Below are 24,410 nucleotides of genomic sequence, written 5' to 3' on the forward strand. Positions count from 1 at the left end.
CTCGACGATTGACCAATCCTACGCTTCGGTGACCTGACCGGTCGACCAATCGGTGCGTGTGTGGGCGGGCCTTATCCTCCTGAACCGAGGTGAGTGGCCGCCATCTTGATTTTTCACAATTTTTTCCCCCACATTTTCTGTGTGTTAGGGAACTAAGGTAAATATTTTAATGATGTGTTAGGGAATTAAATAACTATTTAATAGGGGGGGGAGAGCCTCGGGAAATCGCGGGGGGGGGGGAGAGCCTCGGGAAATCGCGGGGGGGGGGAGAACCTCGGGGGGGGGGAGAGCCTCGGGAAATCGCGGGGGGCGGGGGGGGAAGAGCCTCGGGAAATCGCGGGGGGGGGCGAGCCTCGGGAAATCGCGGGGCGCGCATGCGCCGCCCGCCCGCCCACAGCGGCCGTCCATCAGCCGCGCGATACGCGGGGGACCTCAGCTCCGGACCTCAGGCGCTAGGCAGAGGGAGGGGCCGGAGAGAGGGACATGGGGGAGCGGGGTAGGGGAGGGAGGGATAGGACAGGGAGAGGACATGACAGGGAGAGGGGGGACACACAGGGGCAGGGAGACCAAGCGCCCCAAAATTGCCCACTGACCGCGCATGCGCCGCCCGCCCGCCCGCCCACCCACAGCGGCCGTCCATCAACTGCGCCATACGCGGGGGACCTCAGCTCCGGACCTCAGGCGCTAGGCAGGGGGAGGGGCCGGAGAGAGGGACGGAGGGGAGTGGGGGAGCGGGGGTGGGAGAGGGAGAGGAGGGGAGGGGAGGGAGGGATAGGACAGGGAGAGGACATGACAGGGAGAGGGGGGACACACAGGGGCAGGGAGACCAAGCGCCCCAAAATTGCCCTCGCAACGCGGGGCTCCCCAGCTAGTATGTTTATAAACGACATTTGGATTCCCTTTTATGTTACCCGTTAATGTATTCTCATACATTCTCTTTGCCCCTCTTATTTCCTTTTTCAGGTCTCCCCTGTACTTTTTGCATTTATCTTGGTTCTCTACTGAATTATTAACCTGACATTTATAAGCCTCCTTTTTCTGTTTTATTTTAATCTCTATGAGGGAGGGCTAACGGGAGGCGCAAAGAAACTAGCGCCTGGGCGCGGACCCGCTAACGTCGCCCGTGAAATTCAGCGGGAGGTTAGCGGCAAACTTGGCTTGCATCCCCTGACCTACCGGCGGACGTTATGTTCGACAGGGTCAGGGGGTTGTTTTTGCGGCTGGGGCGGCGATAATTAAAGGGCAGGTGAAGGACGGTCATTTTTTTTGGGCTGCCTGCTAGCAAATGCCCCCTCTGGCCTCCTGCTGCGGGGTGCCAGGCATGATCCATCAGTGCCGGACTCTTTTGCCGGCACCCCGCTCCCTGGTGAGCCAGCAGGGCCCCGGTGCCCTAGGCCCCTCCCCTTTAATCAGGGGAGGGAGGCCTGCAGTACCGCTGCACGTAGCGCTGCGATATTCAATGGGAGTGCCCCAAGAGGTAGGGGGAGTGCTTCCAGTAGTGCCCTGCCTCCTGCTTGGGGCGCTACAATGGAATTTCGGGCACAGGGGTGCTAACTTCTTTGGGGCGCTACTTTTAGCGCCCCAGCGAAGTTATCGCCCCAAAGGGGGCGTGAGCTAATTTTCCCCTCTATATCTTTAAGTCATCCAGGGATCTCTAGCTTTGGATGCCTTTCCTTTCCCCCTCGTGGGAATGTGTTTAGTCTGTGCCCAAATTATCTGCTCTTTGAAGGCCTCCCATTGCTCATTTACTGTTTATCTGGCCAGAAAGCCTTTCAACTCACTGAAATTAGCCCTCCTCCAACTGAATATGTTCACATTTGATTTTTTTCCCTTCTGTTCCCCAAATGCGCTCCCATTGAAACATGCTCCACTTGCCCCACTTCATTCCCCAGAACAAGATCCAGCACTGTTTCCTTCCTCGTTGGGCTGGAAACATACTGATCACAAAAGTTCTCTTTCAGGAATTCCTCCCCCTCTTTATCCTTTACAGTGTTATTTTCCCTGTTTATATTAGGAAAATTGAAGTTCCCCAATATCACTATTGTAAAGTTTTTGCAACTTTCTGCAATTTGCCTGCAAATTTGCCCCTCCATCTCCTTCCCACTATTTGGTGGCCTATAGTATACACCCAGCATCATAATAGCTCCTCTATTGCACCTTAATTCTAACCATATAGATTCTGTCTTTGAACCCTCAAGTGCATCATCCCTTTCTAGTGCTGTAACAGTATCTTTGATCAATACTGCCACTCAATGTTCCCTGTAAGCTGCGTGGCCACGCTCCAGGGATCTCGCACAGCCAGCTTGCCTGCTTATCAATACAAAAACCACGCATGCGCTGTATTTTGAATGGCCCGTGCAGCCCCTTAAAGGGGCCCTGTGGCACCAAAAAAAATTAGAGGGAATATTGCTGCCACCCCTTTTTTTCATAAATAACCAATAAGAGGACACAAACAAACTCCTGTCTGTTGTAAAATCTCTTTATTGTCATGCATTAGGTAAGCATTTCTTCTTTAAGCATTAAAGGAAATGGGAAAATAGATGATAAGGGCTGGGAATCAGATTCAGAAGCTTTCCACTCTGTGTTGATTTGCTGCAAAATGAAACAGATCCACATTAAAATTTTATACAAATCGTATTGTACCTAACAAAAGCTAGTAAAAGATCCCATTGCAATATTTGAAGAAGAGCAGGGAGTTCTCCCGGTTTCTAGACAACATTTCTCAACCAACATCAATAAAACAGATTATCTGGTCATTTATCTCATTGCTGTTTGGGATGCCTTGAGGTCATGAAAGTCACTATATAAATGTAAGTTCTTTAACCTCTTCCACAAAGAGTGAAACCAATACGGTCAGCATTATATTGTAGACCAAATGGACAAACAGGATCTCTCCTTTCTATTAGATTTCAGCAGCATTCCTTTGGAGTAATAGATGCAATCAAAACTGTAACAGTTCTAATTATTTCTGTTGATCCCATCTATTTTTGGTTTATTTATTTTTCTCAACAAATATTGAGAACAGGTACTTCACAATCCTGTAGATTTTGTTAAAGAATGCTTAATGAGAAACAAAGGGCAGAAGAAAGGGAAAAATAAAAGACGTACAGGTACAGGAATAGACCAGAAGAAAGTGGAGGAGAGTGAGAAGCAGGAATGAAGGAGGAAAAAACCCGAAAAAGAAATAGAAGTGAAGGAACATAAACAGGATTAAACAAGGAAAAGGAAACAAAATGAGAGAAACAGAAGTGAAGGAGGAGAAAGATAAACAGAAACAAAACGGGAGAAAAAAGTGGAGAGAAACAACGGTGAAGGAGGGGAGAGACAGACACTAAAGATTTTATTTCTCTAACAAAATCTACAGGAATGGAAGATCCCTGTTTTCAGTATTTCTTCTTTGTGTTTAATTATTTTTCACTCGTACTCCAGATTTGCCATGGCTTGCTCACAGCTACTCTAGGATTTTGAGCACAGTTGTGAAGTTAGCTGCTAACCTGGCCTGACCAATTAAGGCCACTGGCAGCGTGGATACAAAATTGGCTAAGGGACAGAAAGCAGAGAGTAGTGGTAAACGGCTGCTTTTCAGACTGGAGGGAAGTGTACAGTGGTATCGCATGACCTGGACTTGGGTATACAGGGCATAATTTCAAAGTTTGCAGATGACACTAAACTCAGACATATAGTAAACAGTGAGGAGGATAGTAACAGACTTTGGGAGGACATGGGCAGACACATAGCAGATGCAATTTAGTGTAGAGAAGTGCGAAGGGATGTGGGAAACCCGGGAGAACAGGTTTCCTGCAGGCCCTGTCGAATTTAATGGCAAGGCCTAATTAACATTTCAAAGCACTGATTCCCGCCTGCTGCCAGTCAGATGAAGAGGCTGGCTGGCTGTCGGGCAGTTAGGCCTGCGGCACCAGGTCGCAGAGAGGAGGGAGTGAGGCATCAACGGGGGGGCGGAAATTGGAGGCCGGAGGGGGGAGGTTGGAAGGGGATCAGGGGTCGGTGGGGGATCGGGGGCCGAAGGTGCGATCAGGGACGGGTTGGAGGTGAGGTGGGGGGGGGGGGGAGATGGGAGGTTGGAGGCCTCAGTGTGGGGCCGGTGGGGTGGCGGAGCTGTCGGAGGCCTCTAGGGATGCGGGACTTCAGTTACTTAGAGAGTATAGAGAAGCTGGCCTTATTCTCCTCAGAGCAGAAAAGGTTAAGGGGAGATAAAAATCATGAAGGGTTTTGATAAGAGTAAATAGGGAGAATCTGTTTTGGGTGGCAGAATGGTCGGTAACCAGGGGATACAGATTTAAGGTAATTGGCAAAAGAACCAGAATGAGATGAGGACAATTTTTTTCACGCAGCGAATTATTATGATTGGGAATGCACTGCCTGAAAGGGTGGTGGAAGCAGATTCAATAATAACTTTTAAAAGGGAATTGGATAATTAATTGAAGGGGAAATATTTGCCAGGCTATAGGGAAAGAGCAGGGGAGTGGCACTAATTGGATAGCTCTTTCAAAAAGCTGGCACAGGCACAATGGGCCAAATGGCCTCCTTCTGTGCTGTATGATTCTATGGCTCCCAGACCACCAATGCCTCAAATTTAACATTCTCATGCTTGTGTACAAATCCCTCCATGGGCTCACCCCTTCCTATCTCCATAACTTCCTCCATCCCTACAATGCTCTTAGAACTCTGCGTTCCTCCAACTCTGGCATCTTATGCATCCCCATTCCCTTTGCCCCACCATTGGCAGCTGTGCCTTCAGCCCTAAGCTCAGGAATTCCCGCTCAAAACCTCTTCACCTCTCGACCTCTCTTTCCTCCTTTAAGACCTTTCTTAAAACTTACATCTTTGACCAACCTTTTAGGCACTCCCTCCTAATATCTCCTTCTTTGATTCAGTGTCAATTGTTGTCTGATTATGCTACTGTGAAGTGCCTTGAGCCCGTTCCTACATTCCCATTCAAGCCAGAAGGTGGCACTGTTATTGCAATGAGTTTTTTTTAATGATCTGGTCCAGGAAAATTTAGGACTGACATTGAGTAGGATGTCTGAAATTTGGGTTGTGAATTTTAAGCTCAGCTTTCTGTTACTATACAAACAGAATATGCTTGAAGAAGGTAGTAAATGGCAAATCTAAATATGGCTCTTTGCTTAATATTATTATGATTCCAAGGTAAGAGGTGTGGAAGTGTATGTGGAATTCTTTGATTAAACAAACTGGTGATCCTAGAAAAATATCAAAGCTTATCAGACTTGAAAATTTAAATCTCAGACATCACTGGGTGCTTCTTTAAAAGTGTGTGAAAAATGCCTAAACTATTATTTTTTGAGGTTACTAATTCTGCTATAACTGAAAAAACAACACTCATCTATCAAGGTTAATCTTGACCCAAGAAACTATGTACAGTTTCCATTGATATATTTGCTCTGCTTTGTCTCTGATTTTGCACATTAAAAAAGTAAGCAATTCTTACCATATACTTAAACAAGGCACACTTAATAAAACTTACCTTGTGCAGTGTTGTTGTCATCTCATTACTCTTCTCTTTGAAGCATGTGGGCACTCTGATCAGTATCTCCAGTTTCATCATCATGCAGATGGGCCACAGGCACCTCAGGATTCAAACCTGGGACACTTTTGAATCCCTTAGGATCACCGCTACTGGACCAGTGTTGTGCTGCTCTTCTGTCATCAGTAACTGTAACTATTTTACTTGAAGTGCTAACCTCATCTGTTCTGACATCTGGATCTCTGTGATTTAAAGTGGTAAAATCACCGAATTCCCCTAAGTTTGAAAAATCACTTGAGCTACCAGTGACCTTTGTGTGAATTACACTACCAGCAGTCTTAGACCCTGCTGATTTTGTACCTGAATTTAAAAGATGTTCAAAAGCAGGGAAGCCCTCTGTAGATGTACTTGTCTTAATTATACTATGATGAGTAGTAGAACCCTTAGTCCCGACATTTAACGGTATTTTGAATTTTTCTAATAAAACTTCAAGTGAATGAGGGAGGGAATCAGAGACACCTGTCGTGATTATTTCAGTAACTTTACCATTATTAGAAATAATCGTTTTGGTGGTTAAAGAACCACTTGTAGAGTGTGTTTCAGAATGAGAACTATGGCTGGAATGAGAACTATGGCTGGAATGTTCTTTGCCTGAGTCTTTTGTGAAATCTAGTCCTTTACCATTTTTGCTTCCTGAGAAGTAATGTCCACTAGAATGTATGCCTCTATCATCTCTTGATATGCTGCCCACCCCACCTGCATCAGTCGTTTCATTTCTACCTGAAAATGGAACTGCAGTGACTCCATTATAATAGCTAAAGACATTACTAGTTTCACTTGCATCTTTAGTACTTGCTTCCAGGGTAAATAAGCTTGTTGCGTCCTGCCAGATATTAGGATATAAATCGGGACTTAATTTGGATTTAAATTTGCTGTCCACTGGAGAACCCTTTAGTGTCTTCATTTTGAATATGCGTGTTGGTTTTCCATATTGAATCGACTCCACTTTGATGGAAGTCATTGATCTAAGATTTTTCTCCATTTGTGCATTACGTTCTCTATCAATGTTGTAAATAAATGATTTTCCACAAGATCCTTTGCAAGCCCGTATCTTGATATCAATGTCAACCTAATAAATAAGCATAATTTAGAAGTCTTTTAAAAACTTGTAAAATAAATTGAGAAATATCTTATGGGATTTCAAATTGAAATCTTTTTCTTTGCCAACTTCCAAGCTATTTAAAACAAAATGGCATTTAATTCCATTCAGGTAAGCAAATCTGCTGTTGACAAAATATTATTCTGCTGGGCCTGAAAACCTGTGATCCCACTCTGTAAAGCTTCTATCTTACCACTAATTTAAATGCCTGACCCTGTCTGAATTTACGGGACAATTTGCATATAGCGGATGGGCGCTGCAACAGTATCATTGCAGTTGGGGTGGCCGCTAAATGGGGTAATGGAATATGTGGTACTGGGCAGCCGCTTGGGTCAAGAGGTGGCTGGTCCAGCCATAGGTCATGGAAAACAAACTCAAATTGCTCCCTCTTCAGGAAGGCCTTTTTCCTTATAGCAATCATTTTGTGACTGCTGTAAGGGAACCGGCTTATTAGTATCTGGAGAGCCCCACTTGCACCAGCGTTGATTAATGCTTCATGCCAGTTCCATTTCTTTTTTATGTGTTAGCTGCAAAGGGGGCAGACACCAGAGGGATATTTTGACACCACCTGCCTGGTGGAAATGGGCAGTAGTAATTTGAAAATGGTAGGGAATGGTTCCTGTTGACGGTGTGGTCATCCCTGTCTTCTCCAGGGCCTACCGGTGAGCGGCTGGAATGCCCGTCTGAGACAGGCATTGGCACTATTAATATGCAGATCCATATCCTATGACATATATAGGGCCCGATTGCCATTTCAGGGCAGTACTGGGCAAATTGGGCGCCATGCACACACCGCACTGTTTCAGCTTGTGTTCTAGTCGAAAAGGTGCCCAGAAGGCAAGTCTTAATTTATTTGTATGTGTCCGGGAGGCTGCTTCACTCTGGATCGCCCCGAGAACTGATGCACCCTCACTGAATATACCTTTTTCCAGGCCCAGAGACCTGCCGTGCTGCCTGATTTTTTTTGTGGCAGGCCAGAGCCAACGAGCTACCCTCAGGCACTTGTTTTCCACCCACGGCTTGCCAGCCATATGCTAACAAGGCACGGCATTCCAATTGGACTGGGCCACCTGTCGGGACTATCAGGTAGCCAACAAGCACATTCCGCTGGCTGGTTGCCTGATCACCGCTGGGGGGGAAAATCAATCCCCAGAAGTGTCCACCTCTTTTGGCTGAGGAAAACCCCAGTGTGCAACTAAAGGAGGGGACTAGACCCGACCCAACTAGTTCCCACCCCAATTTCAGCCTCCATCCACCCCAATAGTACCCCAGCTGCTCTGAAAATATTGCAGGTTTTCTGGGTGCTCCTTTAAAGTATAAATTAATCACTCTGCCACTCAGCCAATGTGGACCATGTCAGTAAACAATTACATATGATCTAGCAGGGATCAGCATTCTTTTCCATACCGAATCCCAAAGAAGATGTCTCTGAGCCTGGAACATTCAATTCCAACTCAGTACTGTTTAATCATTTGAGACTCGAATCATGAGGCTCCAGCAATAGTGAAAATAACATCAAAAATCATTTTTTCCTCACACTTCAACTGTTCTTGTAGCAGTATATTCAAATTTCCAATATAAGTATTTCTGTTACATATAACCTTTCCTTCATATTTTTACTCATTAAAGTGATATTTTCCTTGTTAAAAGCAACTTTGCTTGTTTCATTTCATTCAGAGCATGCTTATCAAACCTCTACTAAAATCCAGCTTACTGTACCTAACAAAAACAATTCAGTCTTAGATTATCCTAAATACTAAACAGCAAATCCCCAAATGTATTAACTTTTTGTACTACAGCATAGTTTGCATAAACTATCCTTACGTGGGTTTTTTCCTACCTTGAACAGGTAGAAATTTGATTGCACGCAACATAAGTGCAGTGAATTTGATATTCACAAATGTGCACAGTTACAATTTTGTGAACGTACGAAGGGTGAATGCATATCCTCATAAAAAGGATGAGCTATTTAAGGGATAGCAAAACAAAAAAAATTCAAAAAAGATAGTTTTGTTATTATGCCATAGAAATCATGAATTTAAGCAAGGTGATCTAAAATATGAACTGAACCCCCTCCTCAAAAGTAGAGGAATAAAATGAACACTGAAATTTTAAAGCAAATGATGTGTTTACCTCCAGTCTTGTGATTTCTTTGAATTGTTCTAATATACTACTTTGTAGTAGTTTTATTTTGTGAATCTGGTTATTGATTCTGTTCTGCAAGATGGTAAGTCTGGAATTCAGATGATCCACCAGCTGATAATAGGTGTCCCCAAAATCTAAAAATGCAGTAAATGATACAAGAATTCAGTTAGAAATTATTGTGGCTGTAACAGGCTATAAATAAACATAAGAACATAAGAACATAAGAAATAGGAGCAGGAGTAGGCCAATCGGCCCCTCGAGCCTGCTCCGCCATTCAATGAGATCATGGCTGATCTGATCCTAACCGCCAATCTACTATCACTGAACCATCTCCTGAATCTAACAGAATTAGACACACGAAATAGGAGCAGGATCAGGCTACATGGCCCCTGGGCCCACTCCGCTACCCACAGGGCCATGACCGATCCGAACCTAGACTCCTGTCCAAATTCCTGCCCATTCCCCATAACCCTTTATTCCCTTTACTTCTAGGAAACTGTCTATTTCTGTTTTAAATTTATGTAATGATGTAGCTTCTACAGCTTTTTGGGGCAGCATATTCCATGGACCTACCACCCTCTGAGTGAAGTAGTTCCTCCTCATCTCAGTTTTGAAAGAGCAGCCCCTTATTCTAAGACTATGCCCCCTAGTTCTAGTTTCACCCATCATCGGGAACATCCTCCTCGCATCCACCCGATCCAACCCCTTCACAATCACAATCAAAGTTCTTCATTTTTTCAAATTCCAAGAGAATATGAGAGAAAGTTATATTTTTTAGATGTAAAATTGAGTGAGAGGGAGGAATTCAAAGTTACAAAAAAAAACTAAGCAAGAATCTTTCCTACTAACTAATGTAGTCTGATAGAGTTTTTCAATATTTTTTGGCAGTTTTGTTTTATTTAGGCTATACAAAATCTTTATATATTTAGCAAGTATAGGGGAGAAACGTTAAAAAAAACTACAGGTAGCTGCAGACACAGGAGAAAAATCTCACCAATCACAAAAATCCTGAAATTTTGAAAACTCGAGTGAGTTAGTAATTCAATTTTAAGGTGGAAATCTGTAAACACCAAATAGGAACAATTTGAAAATAAGTTTATCAACAACAACAGCAACTTTTATTTATATAGCACCTTATATAACGTAATAAAATGTCCCAAGGCGCTTCACAGGAGTGTTATAAAAAAAATATTTGACACAGAGCCATATAAGGAGATGTTAGGGCAGATGTCCAAAAGCTTGGTCGAAGAGGTAGGTTTTAAGGAGTGTCTTAAAGAACATAAGACGTAGGCGCAGGAGGAGGTCATTTAGCCCCTCGAGCCTGCTCCGCCACTCAATAAGATTGTGGCTGATCTGACCTTGGCCTCAACTCCACTTCCCTGCCCGCTCCCCATAACCCTTGACTCCCTTACCATTCAAAAATCTGTCTATCTCCACCTTAAATATATTCAATGATCCAGCCTCCACAGCTCTCTGGGGAAGAGAATTCCAAAGATTTGCGACCCTTGAGATTTGAGAAGAAATTCCTCCTCATTTCCGTTTTAAATGGGTGCCCCTTTATTCTGAAATTATGTTCCCTAGTTCTAGATTCCCCCACGAGGGGAAACATACTCTCTGCATCTACCCTGTCAAGCCCCTTCAGAATCTTATGGCCTAGAAATTCAGTATAGCCACGTTTGGGGCGCTACAGTCGGGCGGCCGCTAAAGTTTGCGCCCAGCGCAAGTTCGCGCCACCTTCGCCGATATTCAGTCGCATCGCCCCAAGAGGTTGCTGCTGCGCTAAAACAGGCGATGCACGACTATCATTAGGCGCAAAGCCGGCGGCCCGGGGCGATACCCCCGAGGGCGGGCGCAGCGCAGGTGCGGCGAGTTGCTGATTGACGGCAGACACTCTGGCGCCGGTGAGCTCTTAAAGGGGGAGGGTGGATTTGTTTGCCTGCCACGCCCTGCACACTGCAGCCCTGAAGCAAGGCCTGACCACTGCTGCTTCATCTGTACAACGCCCAGGACTATGGAGAAGGCCAACGTTTGCACCCATTGCAGCCCCCATTATATGTTTCCAATCAATGCTATGGCTCTGAAGTTAAAGACAAGTGCAAAGCTGTGGCCTGAAGCCACAAGTACCTGTGCGAGTGTTGAGCCAAACCAGAAAGCTCTCCACCTTTGTCTCTCTGCAAAGATCCGTCTCTCACAAAGAAGGAGTGTTGCAAAAAGGCTGCCTTTTCTACTGCAGGAGGAGTGCCCTTTAATTTGTGCCCCCCGCGCCCCGCATCGACTGAGAACCGTTCCCCTCTACCAGTCGCTAGGGGCGCCAGGCGCACAATAGGGCGGTGCCACTGAATTTCCGGTTTGGGGCGAACAAAGGGCATTGCACGATGAAATGACGTCAGGATCTGCGCGCGCAGCTGAGCGCGCGCAAAGGCTTTGCACCGCCGCTAAATCTTTACTGAAGTTGGGGAGAGGCACAGATCGCGCTGCGCCTGGCCGCTAGCCGCCTAGCGCCCAACATCTCCTCCTCCTAAGGCGCTAGCGGCTGGCGCAAACAACTGAATTTCTAGGCCTATATGTTTCAATAAGATCCCCTCTCATTCTTCTAAACTTCAATGAGTATAGGCCCAACCTGCTCAATCTTTCTTCATAAAGGAGGAAAGAGAATTGGAGAGGCAGAGAGATTTAGGGAGGGAATTCCAGAGCTTAGGGCCTAGGCAACAGAAGGCATGGCCCCCAATAGTGGAGCATTTAAAATCGTTCAAAAGGCCAGAATAGGCAGAGCACAGCGGTCTAGGGGGATTATAGGGCTGGAGGAGATTACAGAGATAAGGAGGGGTGAGGCCCTGGAGGGGTTTGAAAACAAGGATGAGAATTTTAAAATTGAGGTGTTGCTTAACTGGGAGCCAATGTAGGTCAGCGAGCACAGGGAAGATGAGTGAGCCGGACTTGGTGCGAGTTAGCACACGGGCGGCAGAGTTTTGGATGACCTCAAGTTTATGGAGGGTAGAACTAGGGAGGCCAGCCAGGAGTGCGTTGGAATAGTCAAGTCTAGAGGTGATAAGGCATGGATGAGGGTTTCAGCAGCAGATAAGTTGATGTAAAGACGGAGACGTGCAATATTACGAAGGTGGAAATGGGAAATCTTAGTGATAGAACGGATATGAGGTAGGAAACACAATTCATGATCAAATATGACACCAAGGTTGCGAACAGACTGGGTCTGCCTTAGACAGTTGCTAAGGAGAGAGATCGAATCAGTGGACAGGGAATAGAGTTTGTGGTGTGAACCGAAGACAATATCTGTGGAAACAAAAGCTGAAACTTTCTTTAAGAAACATACACACAGCAATCACTCACTTCCTATTCCGTTCAGAGTCTGTCTGATTCTATTGACAGCTTCAGTCACACTAATGTGAGTATTTCCAAACGTTTTGGAATAGTTTTCCAACATCTGACGAATCTCTTTTACTCTGTCAGCGTTTTGTTGATTCTCGGTCTCTATTAATCCTTGCATTCTGCACCCAGATGGGCATTTAGGGCCCTATTTGAATAATGCAGAATTATATTAGTTTAGTTCTTTGTAATGTATCATTTCACAAAAAAGAGATGACGATTGCACCACCTACCCACTCATCGTCTGTACAAGTCGGCCATTCCTTCTCTGAACACTGTTTGGATTTTCTTTCGTCACCGTGAAAGACAGGCCGAGGACCGCGCGGTGCAAGATTGGCCTCTGACGGAATCTTCAATCATGTATTTGTAAGAAATTAAAGAAAGGGGCATTGGTTTTACATATACAATGCTGAGCCACAAGCATTTAACCCAACTAGATTCTACTGAACCAATAAACACATTGAAATTGAATGACTGAACTCTCATTTATTTTTAATAGGTGCAAGAAGCAATTTAAGGAAATTAAAATAAGCCGTTTTGACTTAGAGAACAGCTAAATCTGCATTTAGTTCTTGGCCAATGAAAGCAAACTTACCAAATTAATGAAGCACGCCAACAAACAGAGTGTTGCTCTCATCTTACCAGCTCTGCAGCAACAACTTGAGCAAATGTCTCTTCTCTCTCCTTTTCATCAAGTTTCAATCCTAAAATCATCAGTTAATGCGTGAACATCCTGTTTACCGAAATGCAGAGACCCTGTCAATTATTTACCACTCAACTGTTGCAAAATGCACTGTCCATGTCTTTGACCGTTCGAAATATCTGTTGACATATCAAAGATCAGTAGCCTTTCATGGCCAGAAAACGTTCCTACAATTGCGACATACGCCTCATAGAATTGGTACGTGCAACATTGTATTCTACAAAGATCATCTAGAGTGGAAGATAAATAATGAAAAAAAGTCCCAGTCATAACACTTACTAAGTCATGTGTCATCCTCTTCACTGTGGCTTGCAATGCAGTCAGGTGGTCATACAACACTGCACCGTGGGCGATTCCATAGATGCTCCAAGCTGTACTGGCTGCTTGGTACACTCTGAAAAGACTGCATGAACTGCTGATGCTAAGCTACCAAACTGCATTAGTAGGAAGCACTATCAGGTTCAAACCCCTGAGCTCAGCAACTGCAGGAGCCTTTGAGGAAGCTTTTCACCCAGTAGGTTGTGGCCTCTCCAATGTCACCTGCACTTGCTGCTCCTCACCCATGCTCTGTTTCACCAAGTGCTCCCTTCTGTAACTAAGTAACTGACCTCCCCCCTCCAGAATGGTGCTGTCTCTGATGATGGTTGACACTGTAAAAGTGGGGGATGCAGGTTGTTGTGAGGTGCTCAGTTTAGGCTGCATAATGGGCTCAGGCACCACCTCCTCTTCCGCACCTATCTGAGCAGAACAAGAATGCTGACAGTAAGATTCCCCTTGGAAAAGAGCTTACATAGAATACACCCCATATTATTATGCTGCAGTGCAGCAAGGAATGCCTTTGTGTGAGGAAACCTAGGAAAAAGAATGAAAAACAAATGTTGGTGCTAACCATGAGTTTGGGGAAGACCGCCAACCTTCTCCTTCCCCACATCCTCTAATGCTTCCATGCTCAATATCTGCAGAGCCTTCTCCTGAAAACTGGAAGTAACTCAGCTCTAAAAATGATCCACCTTCTTTTGTAGGATCTCTTCCAATGCTTGATTGGCACCCCATCAACCACCTTAAACATTCACTCCCGCCACCATCAGCGCACCATGGCTGCAGAGTCTATCTGCACTGATGAACTGCAGCAATTCGCCAAGGCTTCTTCGGCAGCACCTCCGAACCCGTGACCACTACCACCTAGAAGGACAAGGCAGCAGGTCCATGGGAACACCACCACCTCCAAGTTCCCCTCCAAGTCACACACCACCATGACTTGGAAGTATATCGCCGCTCCTTCATCGTTGCTGGGTCAAAATCCTGGAACCCCCCTCCCTAACAGCACTGTGGGAGCACCTTCAACACATGGACTGCAGCAGTGCAAGAAGGTGGCTCACCACCACCTTCTCAAGGGCAATTAGGGATGGACAATCAATGCTGGCCTTGCCAGCAATGTCCATATCCCATGAATGAATAAAAAAAATCTCCAAAGCTTCTTTGTTAAATGGAGTCAGTCTACTGTGTGCAGTTGCTTGAGGTATTTCTTCTCCTCTTCAGGAGCAAGACAGCTTTAAGGTCAACCTACAGTCCTTTAAAAGCTGCTGTCCTGGATAACAGGTATCTTGACCCTGGGGTGCTCTCAGTACATTATGCACTGTCTGTTGGGAGTGTTATAATGTTATTCAAATGAGCTGACCATACATTATAGCACAAAATAAGTTTACTATGCCACAGAGACACAGCACCCAAGAAGCAGTGGCCTTAGTACTTCTGTATTGGGGCCATGTTATCGGTCTCTAAATATCGGGAATGGTAGTATAGTGGTTATGTTACTGTACTAGTAATCTAGAGACCTAGACTAATGATCCGGAGATGTGAGTTCAAATCCCACCATGGCAGCTGGGGAATTTAAATTCAGTTAATTAAATAAATCTCAAATAAAAAGCTAGTGGTGACCATGAAACTATTGATTGTCATAAAAACCCATCTGGTTCACTAATGCCCTTTAGGGAAGGAAATCAGCTGTCCTTACCTGGTCGGGCCTATATGTGACTCCAGACCCACAGCAATGTGGTTAACACTTAACTGCCCTCAGAAATGATTTAGCGAGCCACTCAGTTGTAACAAACTGCTATGAAAAAGAATAAAACCGGACAGACCACCTGGCAACAACCTAGGCACCAGCTTCGGACACTACAATGGCACACCCAGCTCTGTTGACCCTGTAATCATATCTTTCAGTCAATGTCCCAGACCCCTCCGTCACCATCCCTGGGTATGTCCTGTCCCACTGGCAGGACAGACCCACCAGAAGTGGCGGCACAGTGGTATGCAATCGGGAGGGAGTGGCCCTGGGAGTCCTCAACATTGACTCCAGACCCCAGGAAGTCTCATGGCTTCAGGCCAAGCATAAGCAAGGAAACCTCCTGCTGATTACCACCTACTGGCTCCTCTATGTTGAAGAAGCACGGAGTGTAGCAAGGGCACAGAATCTACTCCGGGTGGGGGCTTCAATGTCCATCACCAAGAGTGGCTCGGTAGCACCACTACTGACCGAGCATGCTGAGTACTGAAGAACATAGCTGTCAGACTGGATCAGCAGCAGGTGGCAACAAGGACATGTCAGAGGCTGGGTATTCTGTGGAGAGTGTCTCACCTCCTGACTCCCCAGATCCTTTCCACCATCTACAAGGCACAAGTCAGGATTGTGATAGAATACTATCCACTTGCCTGGATGATTGCAGCTCCAACAACACTCAAGAAGCTCGACTCCATCCAGGAGAAAGCAGCCCGCGGTAGCATAGTGGTAATATCACTGGGCTAGTAATCCAGAAGCCTAGACTAATGATCCATGAGACGTAAGTTCAAATCCCACCACGGCAGCTGGGGAATTTAAATTCAGTTAATTAAACAAATCTGGAATAAAAAGCTAGTATCAGTAATGGTAACCATGAAACTATCAGATTGTCGTAAAAACCCATCTGGTTCACTAATGTCCTTTATGTGACTCCAAACCCACAGCAATGTGGTTGACTCTTAACTGCCCTCTGAAATGGCCTAGCAAGTCACTCATTTGTAACTAACCGCTACGAAACAATATAATAAGAATGAAACCGGACAGATCGACTGCGGATACGGCAACGGCACACCCAGCAAAGTCCTCCTCACCAACATCTGGGGACTTGTGCCAAAATTGGGAGAGCTGTCCCACAGACTAGTCAAGCAACAGCCTGACATAGTCACTCACAGAATCATACCTTTCAGCCAATGTCCCAGACTCCTTCATCACCATCCTGGGTATGTCCTGTCCCACCGGCAGGACAGACCCACCAGCGGTGATGGTATACAGTCGGGAAGGAGTGGCCCTGGGTGTCCTCAACATTAACTCCGGACCCCATGAAGTCTCAGGGCTTCAGGTCAAGCATGGGCAAGGAAACCTCCTGCTGATTACCATCTACTGCTCTCCCTCAGCTGATGAATCAGTACTCCTCCATGTTGAACACCACTTGGAAGAAGCACTGAGAGTAGCAAGGACACAGAATGTACTCTGGGTGGGGGACTTCAATGTCCATCACCAAGAGTGGCTCGGTAGCACCACTACTGGCTGAGTCCTGAAGGACATAACTGTCAGTCTGGGCCTGCGACAGGTGGTGAGTGAACCGACACGAGGGAAAAACCTACTTAACCTCGTCCTCACCAATCTACCTGTCGCAGATGCATCTGTCCATGACAGCATTGGCAGCAGTGACCACCGCACAGTCATTGTGGAGACGTGTTGTGTGGCACTACCACCGTACTAAATGGGATAGATTCAGAACAGATCTAGCAGCTCAAAACTGGGCATTTATGAGGCGCTGTGGGCCATCAGCAGCAGCAGAATTGTATTCCACCACAATCTGTCACCTCATAGCTCGGCATACCCTCACTCTACCATTACCACCAACCTTGGCTCAACAACGAGTGTAGAAGAGCATGCTAGGAGCAGCACCAGGCGTACCTAAAAATGAGGTGCCAACCTGGGGAAGCTGCAACACAGGGCTACATGCATGTTAAAAAGTGGAAGCAGCATGCTATAGACAGGGCTAAGCGATCCCACAATCAACAGATCAGATCAAACCTCTGCAGTCCTGCCACATCCAGTCGTGAATGGTGGTGGACCATTAAACAACTAACGGGAGGAGGAGGCTCCAAGAATATCCCCATCCTCAATGATGGTGGAGCCCAGCACGTGAGTGCAAAAAACAAGGTTGAAGCGTTTGCAATCAACTTCAGCCAGAAGTGCCGAGTGGATGATTCATATCGGCCTACTCCCGAGGCCCCAACATCACAGTTGCCAGTCTTCAGCCAATTCGATTCATATCCATGTGATATCAAGAAATGGCTGAGCGCACTGGATACAGCAAAGGCTATGGGCCCCGACAACATCCCGGCTATCATGCTGAAGACTTGTGCTCCAGAACTAGCCGCACCTCTAGCCAAGCTGTTCCAGTACAGCTACAACACTGGCATCTATCCGACAATGTGAAAAACTGCCCAGGTATGTCCTGTCTACAAAAAGCAGGACAAATCCAACCCAGCCAATTACCGCCCCATCAGTCTCCTCTCAATCATCAGCAAAGTGATGGAAGGTGTCATCGACAGTGCTATCAAGCGGCACTTACTCACCAATAACCTGCTCAATGATGCCCAGTTTGTGTTCCGCCAAGACCACTCTGCTCCCGACCTCATTACAGCCTTGATCCAAACATGGACAAAGGAGCTGAATTCCAGAGGTGAGGCGAGAGTGACTGCCCTTGACATCAAGGCAGCATTTGACCGAGTCTGGCATCAAGGAGCCCTAGTAAAACTGAAGTCAATGGGAATCATGGGGAAAACGCTCCACTGGCTGGAGTCATAACTAGCACAAAGGAAGATGGTTGTGGTGGTTGAAGGTCAATCATCACAGCCCCAGGACATCGCTGCAGGAGTTCTTAAGGGCAGTGTCCTAGGCCCAATCATCTTTAGCTGCTTCATCAATGACCTTCCCTCCAACAAAAGGTCAGAAATGGGGATGTTCGCTGATGACTGCACAGTGTTCAGCACCATTCACAATGCCACAGATAATGAAGCAGTCCATGCCCGCATGCAACAAGACCTGGACGACATTCAGGCTTGGGCTGATAAGTTGCAGGTAACATTCGCACCACAGAAGTGCCAGGCAATGATTATCTCCAGCAAGTGAGAGTCTAACCGCCTCCCCATGACATTCAATGGAATTACCATCGCCGAATCCCCCACCATCAATATCCTGGGGGTCACCATTGACCAGAAACTTAACTGGACCAGCCACATAAATACTGTGGCAACAAGAGCAGGTCAGAGGCTAGGTATGCTGCGGTGAGTGTCTCATCCCCTGACCCCCCAAAGCCTTTCTACCATCTACAAGGCACAAGTAAGGAGTGTGATGGAATACTCTCCACTTGCCTGGATGAGTGCAGCTCCAACAACACTCAAGAGGCTCAACACCATCCAGGACACAGCAGCCCGCTTGATTGGCACCCCATCCACCACCTTAAACATTCACTCCCTCCACTACCAGCGTACCATGGTTGCAGTGTGTACCATCTACAAGATACACTGCAGCAACTCACCAAGGCTTCTTCGGCAGCACCTCCGAAACCCACAACCTCTTCCACCTAGAAGGACAAGGGCAGCATGGGAACACCAAGTTCCCCTCCAAGTCACACACCATCCTGACTTAGAAGTATATCGCCAATCCTTCACTGTCGCTGGGTCAAAATCCTGGAACTCCCTACCTAACCACTGTGGGAGTACCATCACCACATGGACTGCAGCAGTTCAAGAAGGCAGCTCACCGCCACCTTCTCAAGGGCAACTACGGATGGGCAATAAATGCTGGCCTTGCCAGTGACGCCCATATCCCATAAACGAATAAAAAAAAACAACACTCAAGAAGATCGACACCATCCAGGACAAAGCAGCCCACTTGATTGGCACCCCATCCATCACCTCAAACATTCACTCTCTCCACCACCGGCCCACCATGGTTGCAGTGTGTACCATCTACTAGATGCACTGCAGCAACTCGCCAAGAATTCTTCAGCAGCACCTCCCAAACCTGTGACCTCTACCACCTAGAAGGACAAGGGCAGCAGGCGCATGGGAACACCATCACCTCCAAGTTCGCCTTCAAGTTACACATCATCCTGACTTGGAAATATATCGCCGTTCCTTCATCGTTGCTGGATCAAATCCTGGAACTCCCTCCCCAGCAGCACTGTGAAAGTACCTTCACCACTCGAACTGCAGCGGTTCAAGAAGGCGTTCACCACCACCTTCTCAAGGGCAATTAGGGATGGGCAATAAATGCTGGCATTGCCAGTGGCGCCCACATCTCGGAATAAAAAAAATCATGGGCCTTAACCTAGCAACAGGTCCCGTATGTAGCATTTTATACAGCGAAACCTACTTAAACAGACACTCCCAAAAAACTGACAGGTACAAAAAATTGAGGGCAAGAAATTCATTATAGACCAGGAATGGGCGGTGTCAATAGAAATTTTGGAAAATTAGCACCAGGTGCTAATGCTTTAGACTGCACGCAAAATTCATCCTCACTGCTGAAAAAAATTATTTGAGTCCTAATTTGAGTCTAAAAACCCAAACTCATTGGCATTACATTCAAAGGGTGGACCAATATCAGGTGCAGCCTAATTGCAAGTCATGATTGCCACAGGCTTATTTCACTACTTAAACAGAAGGTTCATTGATGCTGCAGCACCTCATTCTCAGCATTACTGGTTGTGCAGCTGCCTCAGCAAAAAGAAGCAAAAGCAGAAGCAACAACAACAACAACAACTTGTATTTATATAGCGCCTTTAACATAGTAAAACGTCCCAAGGTGCTGCACAGGTGTATTTTAAGACAAAAAAAAAAATTGACACCAATCTACATAAGGATAAATTAGAGCAGGTGACCAAAAGCTTGGTCAAAGAGGTAGGTTTTAAGGAATGCCTTAAAGGAGGAAAGAGAGGTAGAGAGGCGGGTTGATTTAGGAAAGGAATCCAGAGCTTAGGGCCTAGGCAACAGAAGGCACGACCACCAAAGGCTGAGCGATTATAATCAAGGATGCTCAAGAGGGCAGAATTAGAGGAGCGCAGATATCTCGGGGGGTTGTGGGGCTGAAGGAGATTACAGAGATAGGGAGGGGCGAGGCCATTAAGGGATTTGAAAACAAGGATGAGAATTTTGAAATCGAGGCGCTGCTTAACCGGGAGCCAATGTAGGTCAGCGAGCACAGGGGTGGTGAGCGAACGGGACTTGGTGCGAGTTAGGACGCAGGCAGCCGAATTTTGGATGACCCCAAGTTTACGTAGGGTGGAATGTGGGAGGCCAGCCAGGAGTGTGTTGGAATAGTCAAGTCTAGAGGTAACATAGAAACATAGAGATAGGAACAGGAGTAGGCCATTCGGCCCTTCGAGCCTGCTCCGCCATTCAATGAGATCATGGCTGATCTTCGTCTGAGATCATAGCTGATCTTACCAGTTCAGTACCCCGTCCCCGCCTTTTCTCCGTAACCCTTAATCCCCTTAGCCTTCAGAAATATATCCAATTCTCTCTTGAAAATATTTATTGAATTAGCCTTCACAGCCCTCTGTGGCAGGGAATTCCACAGGCTCACCACTCTTTGAGTGAAGAAATTCTTCCTCATCTCTGTTTTAAATGATTTGCCCGCTATTTTTAGACTGTGGCCCCTGGTTCTGTGCTCCCCGGCCATTGGAAACATTCTCTCTGAATTCAGCCTGTCCAGGCCTGCCATAATTTTATATGTTTCGATGAGATCCCCTCTCAATCTTCTAAACTCCAGTGAGTACAAGCCCAAACTATTTAATCTCTCTTCGTAGGTCATTCCCGCCATTCCAGGTATCAGCCTGGTGAATCGCCGTTGCACTCTTTCCATGGCAAGAACATCCTTCCGCAGATGGGGCGACCAAAACTGTACACAATACTCCAGATGCGGTCTCACCAGCACCTTGTACAGCTGTAGTAAGGTATCCCTATTCCTATACTCGAACCCCCTTGATATGAAGGCCAACATACCATTTGCCTTCTTAATCGCCTGTTGCACCTGCATGCTCTCCTTCAGTGACTGGTGCACAAGAACACCCAGGTCCCTCTGCACTTCCCCATCTCCCAATCTATTGCCATTTAGATAATAATCTACCCTCCTGTTTTTACCCCCAAAGTGGATAACCTCGCATTTATCCACATTATAGTGCATCTGCCACGTATCCGCCCATTCCCCCAACCTGTCCAAATCGCACTGTAGCCTCCTGACATCCTCATCAGAGCCCACCCCTCCTCCTAGTTTAGTGTCGTCAGCGAATTTGGAAATATTGCATCCAATTCCCTGATCCAGATCATTTATATATATTGTGAACAGCTGGGGTCCCAGGACAGATCCTTGCGGCACCCCGCTGGTCACTGCCTGCCACTCCGAAAACGAGCCGTTTATTCCAACTCTCTGTTTTCTATCCGCCAGCCAGTTCTCTATCCACGTTAATACTTTGCCCCCAATCCCATGAGCCTTAATTTTGCATGATAATCTTTTGTGTGGAACCTTATCGAAGGCTTTCTGGAAGTCAAGGTACACCACATCCACTGGCTCTCCCCCATCTATTTTACCAGTTACTTCCTCAAAAAATTCCAGCAGATTAGTCAAACACGATTTACCCTTTGTAAATCCATGTTGACTCTGTCCGATCCTTTCCCCATTTGTCAAGTGCTCCGCTATTTTATCCTTAATAATGGACTCTAGCATTTTGCCCACAACCGATGTAAGGCTTACTGGTCTATAATTCCCTGCTTTCTCTCTACCCCCCTTTTTAAATATTGGGGTAACATTAGCTACCCTCCAATCCACGGGTACTGTTCCCGAGTCAATGGAGTTCCGGAAGATGATCCTTAGAGCATCTGCTATCTCCAGGGCCACCTCCTTAAGTACCCTAGGATGTAGTTTATCAGGCCCCGGGGATTTGTCGGCCTTCAGTCCCCTCAACTTACCCAACACCATATCCCTAGAGATACTAATTTCTGTCAGCTCCTCCCTCTCATTAGTCCCTATGTTTGCCGATATTCCTGGGAGGTTATTTGTGTCCTCCTTTGTGAATACAGAACCAAAGTATGAGTTTAATTGGTCTGCCATTTCCTTATTCTCCATTATATATTCTCCCGAATCGGACTGCAAGGGACCGACTTGGGATTTTACCAGTCTTTTCCTCCTGATATACCGATAAAAGCTTTTGCAGTCTGTCTTTATGTTTGCTGCAAGTTTACTTTCGTATTCTATTTTCCCCTTCCTGATTAATCCCTTTGTCCTCTTTTGCTGTATCCTGTACTGCCCCCAATCTTCCGGTCTGGTGCTTTTTTTTGCCAGTTGATATGCCCTTTTTTTTTATTTTATGCTGTCCCTAATTTCCCTCGTTATCCACGGTTGAGTCACCTTTTTAGGTTTATTTTTATGCCAAACCGGTATAAACATGTTCTGGAATTCTTCCATTCTATCTTTGAATGCTTGCCATTGTTTATCCACTGTCAATCCCCCCAGAAACACCACCCAATCAATCTTACCCAATTCCCGTCTCATACCCTCGTAATTCCCTTTATTTAAGTTCTGGACCTTAGTCTCTGATTCAATTTCCTCACTCTCCATCTCGACTGAGAGCTCGATCATATTATGATCGCTCTGACCCAAGGGGCCTCGTACAAGAAGATTGCTGATAAGTCCCTTCTCATTGCACAATACCCAGTCTAAAATGGCCTGATCTCGAGTCGGCTCCTCGACATATTGGTCCAGATAACCGTCCCGAAAACATTCCAGGAATTCCTCCTCCTCAGAATTTTTACTAATTTGGGTAGTCCAATCAATATGTAAATTAAAGTCACCCATGATGACAGCTGTGCTCTTATCGCACGCTTGGGTGAGGGTGAGGGTTTCAGCAGCGGATGAGCTCAGGCAAGGGCGTAGGCGGGCGATGTTACAGAGGTGGAAATAGGTGGTCTTAGTTAGGCCGCGGATATGTGGTCGGAAATTCATTTCAGGGCCAAATATGACACCAAGGTTGTGAACAGTTTGGTTCAGCCTCAGACAGGTGTTAGGGAGATTGATGGAGTCAGTGGCTAGGGAACCGAGTTTGTGGTGGGGACCGAAAACAATGGCTTCGATTTTCCCAATATTTAATTGGAGAAAATTTCTGCTCATCCAGAACTGTATGTCGGACAAGCAGTCTGACAATTTTGACACTGTGGAGGGGTCGAGAGAAGTGGTGGTGAGGTAGAGCTGGGTGTCGTCAGCGTACATGTGGAAACTGACGCTGTGTTTTCAGATGATGTCGCCAAGGGGCAGCAAGTAGATGAGAAATAGGAAGGGGCCAAGGATAGATCCTTGGGGGACACCAGAGTTAACGATGTGGGAGCGGGAAAAGAAGCCATTGCAGAAGTAGGACAAGGAGAAGGAGTTGGAGGACTGAACCAGGTGTGCTCATGGCAGATCCATGCCCCAGGGAGAGAGCACGCAAATTCTGCGAGCAAGCATTGGAGGCGTTGGTTTTTGCTGTGGAGAGACGGAGGGCTGTGCTTTACCCGGCAAGTGGATGGAGTCCCTCGTCACAAGTCTTCCGCACCAGGTGGAGGGAGGATGCGCAGCACGTCTCGGGCAGCACTGTGGTCTCCAGGACCCACACACCATGCAGGAAGAAATTTAACAACCTCACTCGGGTGGTCAGGCTGATTGAATGCTTCTACAAATGCTACATACCACCATCTGAACCACAGTGTGCACACACTGCCCAAAGCACCACACCCCCAGAACTCACCCACCAACAATCTCTAATTACCAACACTCGCACCCACATCTCACACCTTGCATACAATGGCAGCTATTCAGCTATGGGAGGCAAATCACCCAAACACATTGCTCCACACTCACTCACACACTTTCCTTTCTCTTGCAGGCCAAGGTGGCTCACAACAGGAGGGAGCAGGAGTGCACAGGCGGGGAACAAGCTGTCACCCAACCACTGTCTGTACTGGAGAATCGAGTGCTGTAGATAATTGGGTGCCAGGTGGTGGACGCCGTGGCCACCAGCAACGTTGACCACTTTGGGGATCCAGCTAATCATGCTGTATGCATGCATTTCTCCCTTCCTGCCCCCCTCCCCTCACCTTAACCCAACTATTGTGCCTTTATGCTTTCAGATACACAGCAAGCACCTGAGCAGCCTGCACCTGAGAGCACTGTAGAGAGCGAGGTAGGAGAAGAGGAGGAGAAAAAACACACTGCACCACATCATCTCTCACCTGCAGACAGCAACTCAGATATTGGCACTACGCATTCTTTACATAGAAACATAGAAGATAGGAGCAGGAGAAGGCAATTCGGCCCCTCGGAGCCTGCTCTGCCATTTAATGAGATCATGGCTGATCATCCAAATTCAGTACCCTGTCCCTACTTTCTTCCCATATCCCTTGAT

The 24,410-nt window shown here is 46.5% G+C and overlaps 1 protein-coding gene across 1 annotated transcript; it reads right to left on the reverse strand.

Annotated features, from left to right (window-relative positions):
• Window positions 1-2,463: 2,463 nt before the first annotated feature.
• LOC147122864 (uncharacterized) lies at window positions 2,464-12,897 on the reverse strand. The gene is made up of 6 exons (XM_085961473.1): window positions 12,790-12,897; window positions 12,428-12,544; window positions 12,159-12,342; window positions 8,799-8,944; window positions 5,507-6,635; window positions 2,464-2,592 (listed from the first exon to the last, which is right to left on the reverse strand). The coding sequence occupies exons 1-5, from the start codon at window positions 12,829-12,831 to the stop codon at window positions 5,532-5,534; spliced, it is 1,593 nt and encodes a 530-aa protein (XP_085817599.1). The 5' UTR covers window positions 12,832-12,897; the 3' UTR covers window positions 2,464-2,592; window positions 5,507-5,531.
• Between the last annotated feature and the right edge of the window lie 11,513 nt (window positions 12,898-24,410).

Source organism: Somniosus microcephalus, chromosome 2, assembly GCF_052327205.1.
Source record: "Somniosus microcephalus isolate GS21.2 chromosome 2, FLI_Smic_1.0, whole genome shotgun sequence".
Lineage (NCBI taxonomy): Eukaryota > Metazoa > Chordata > Chondrichthyes > Squaliformes > Somniosidae > Somniosus > Somniosus microcephalus.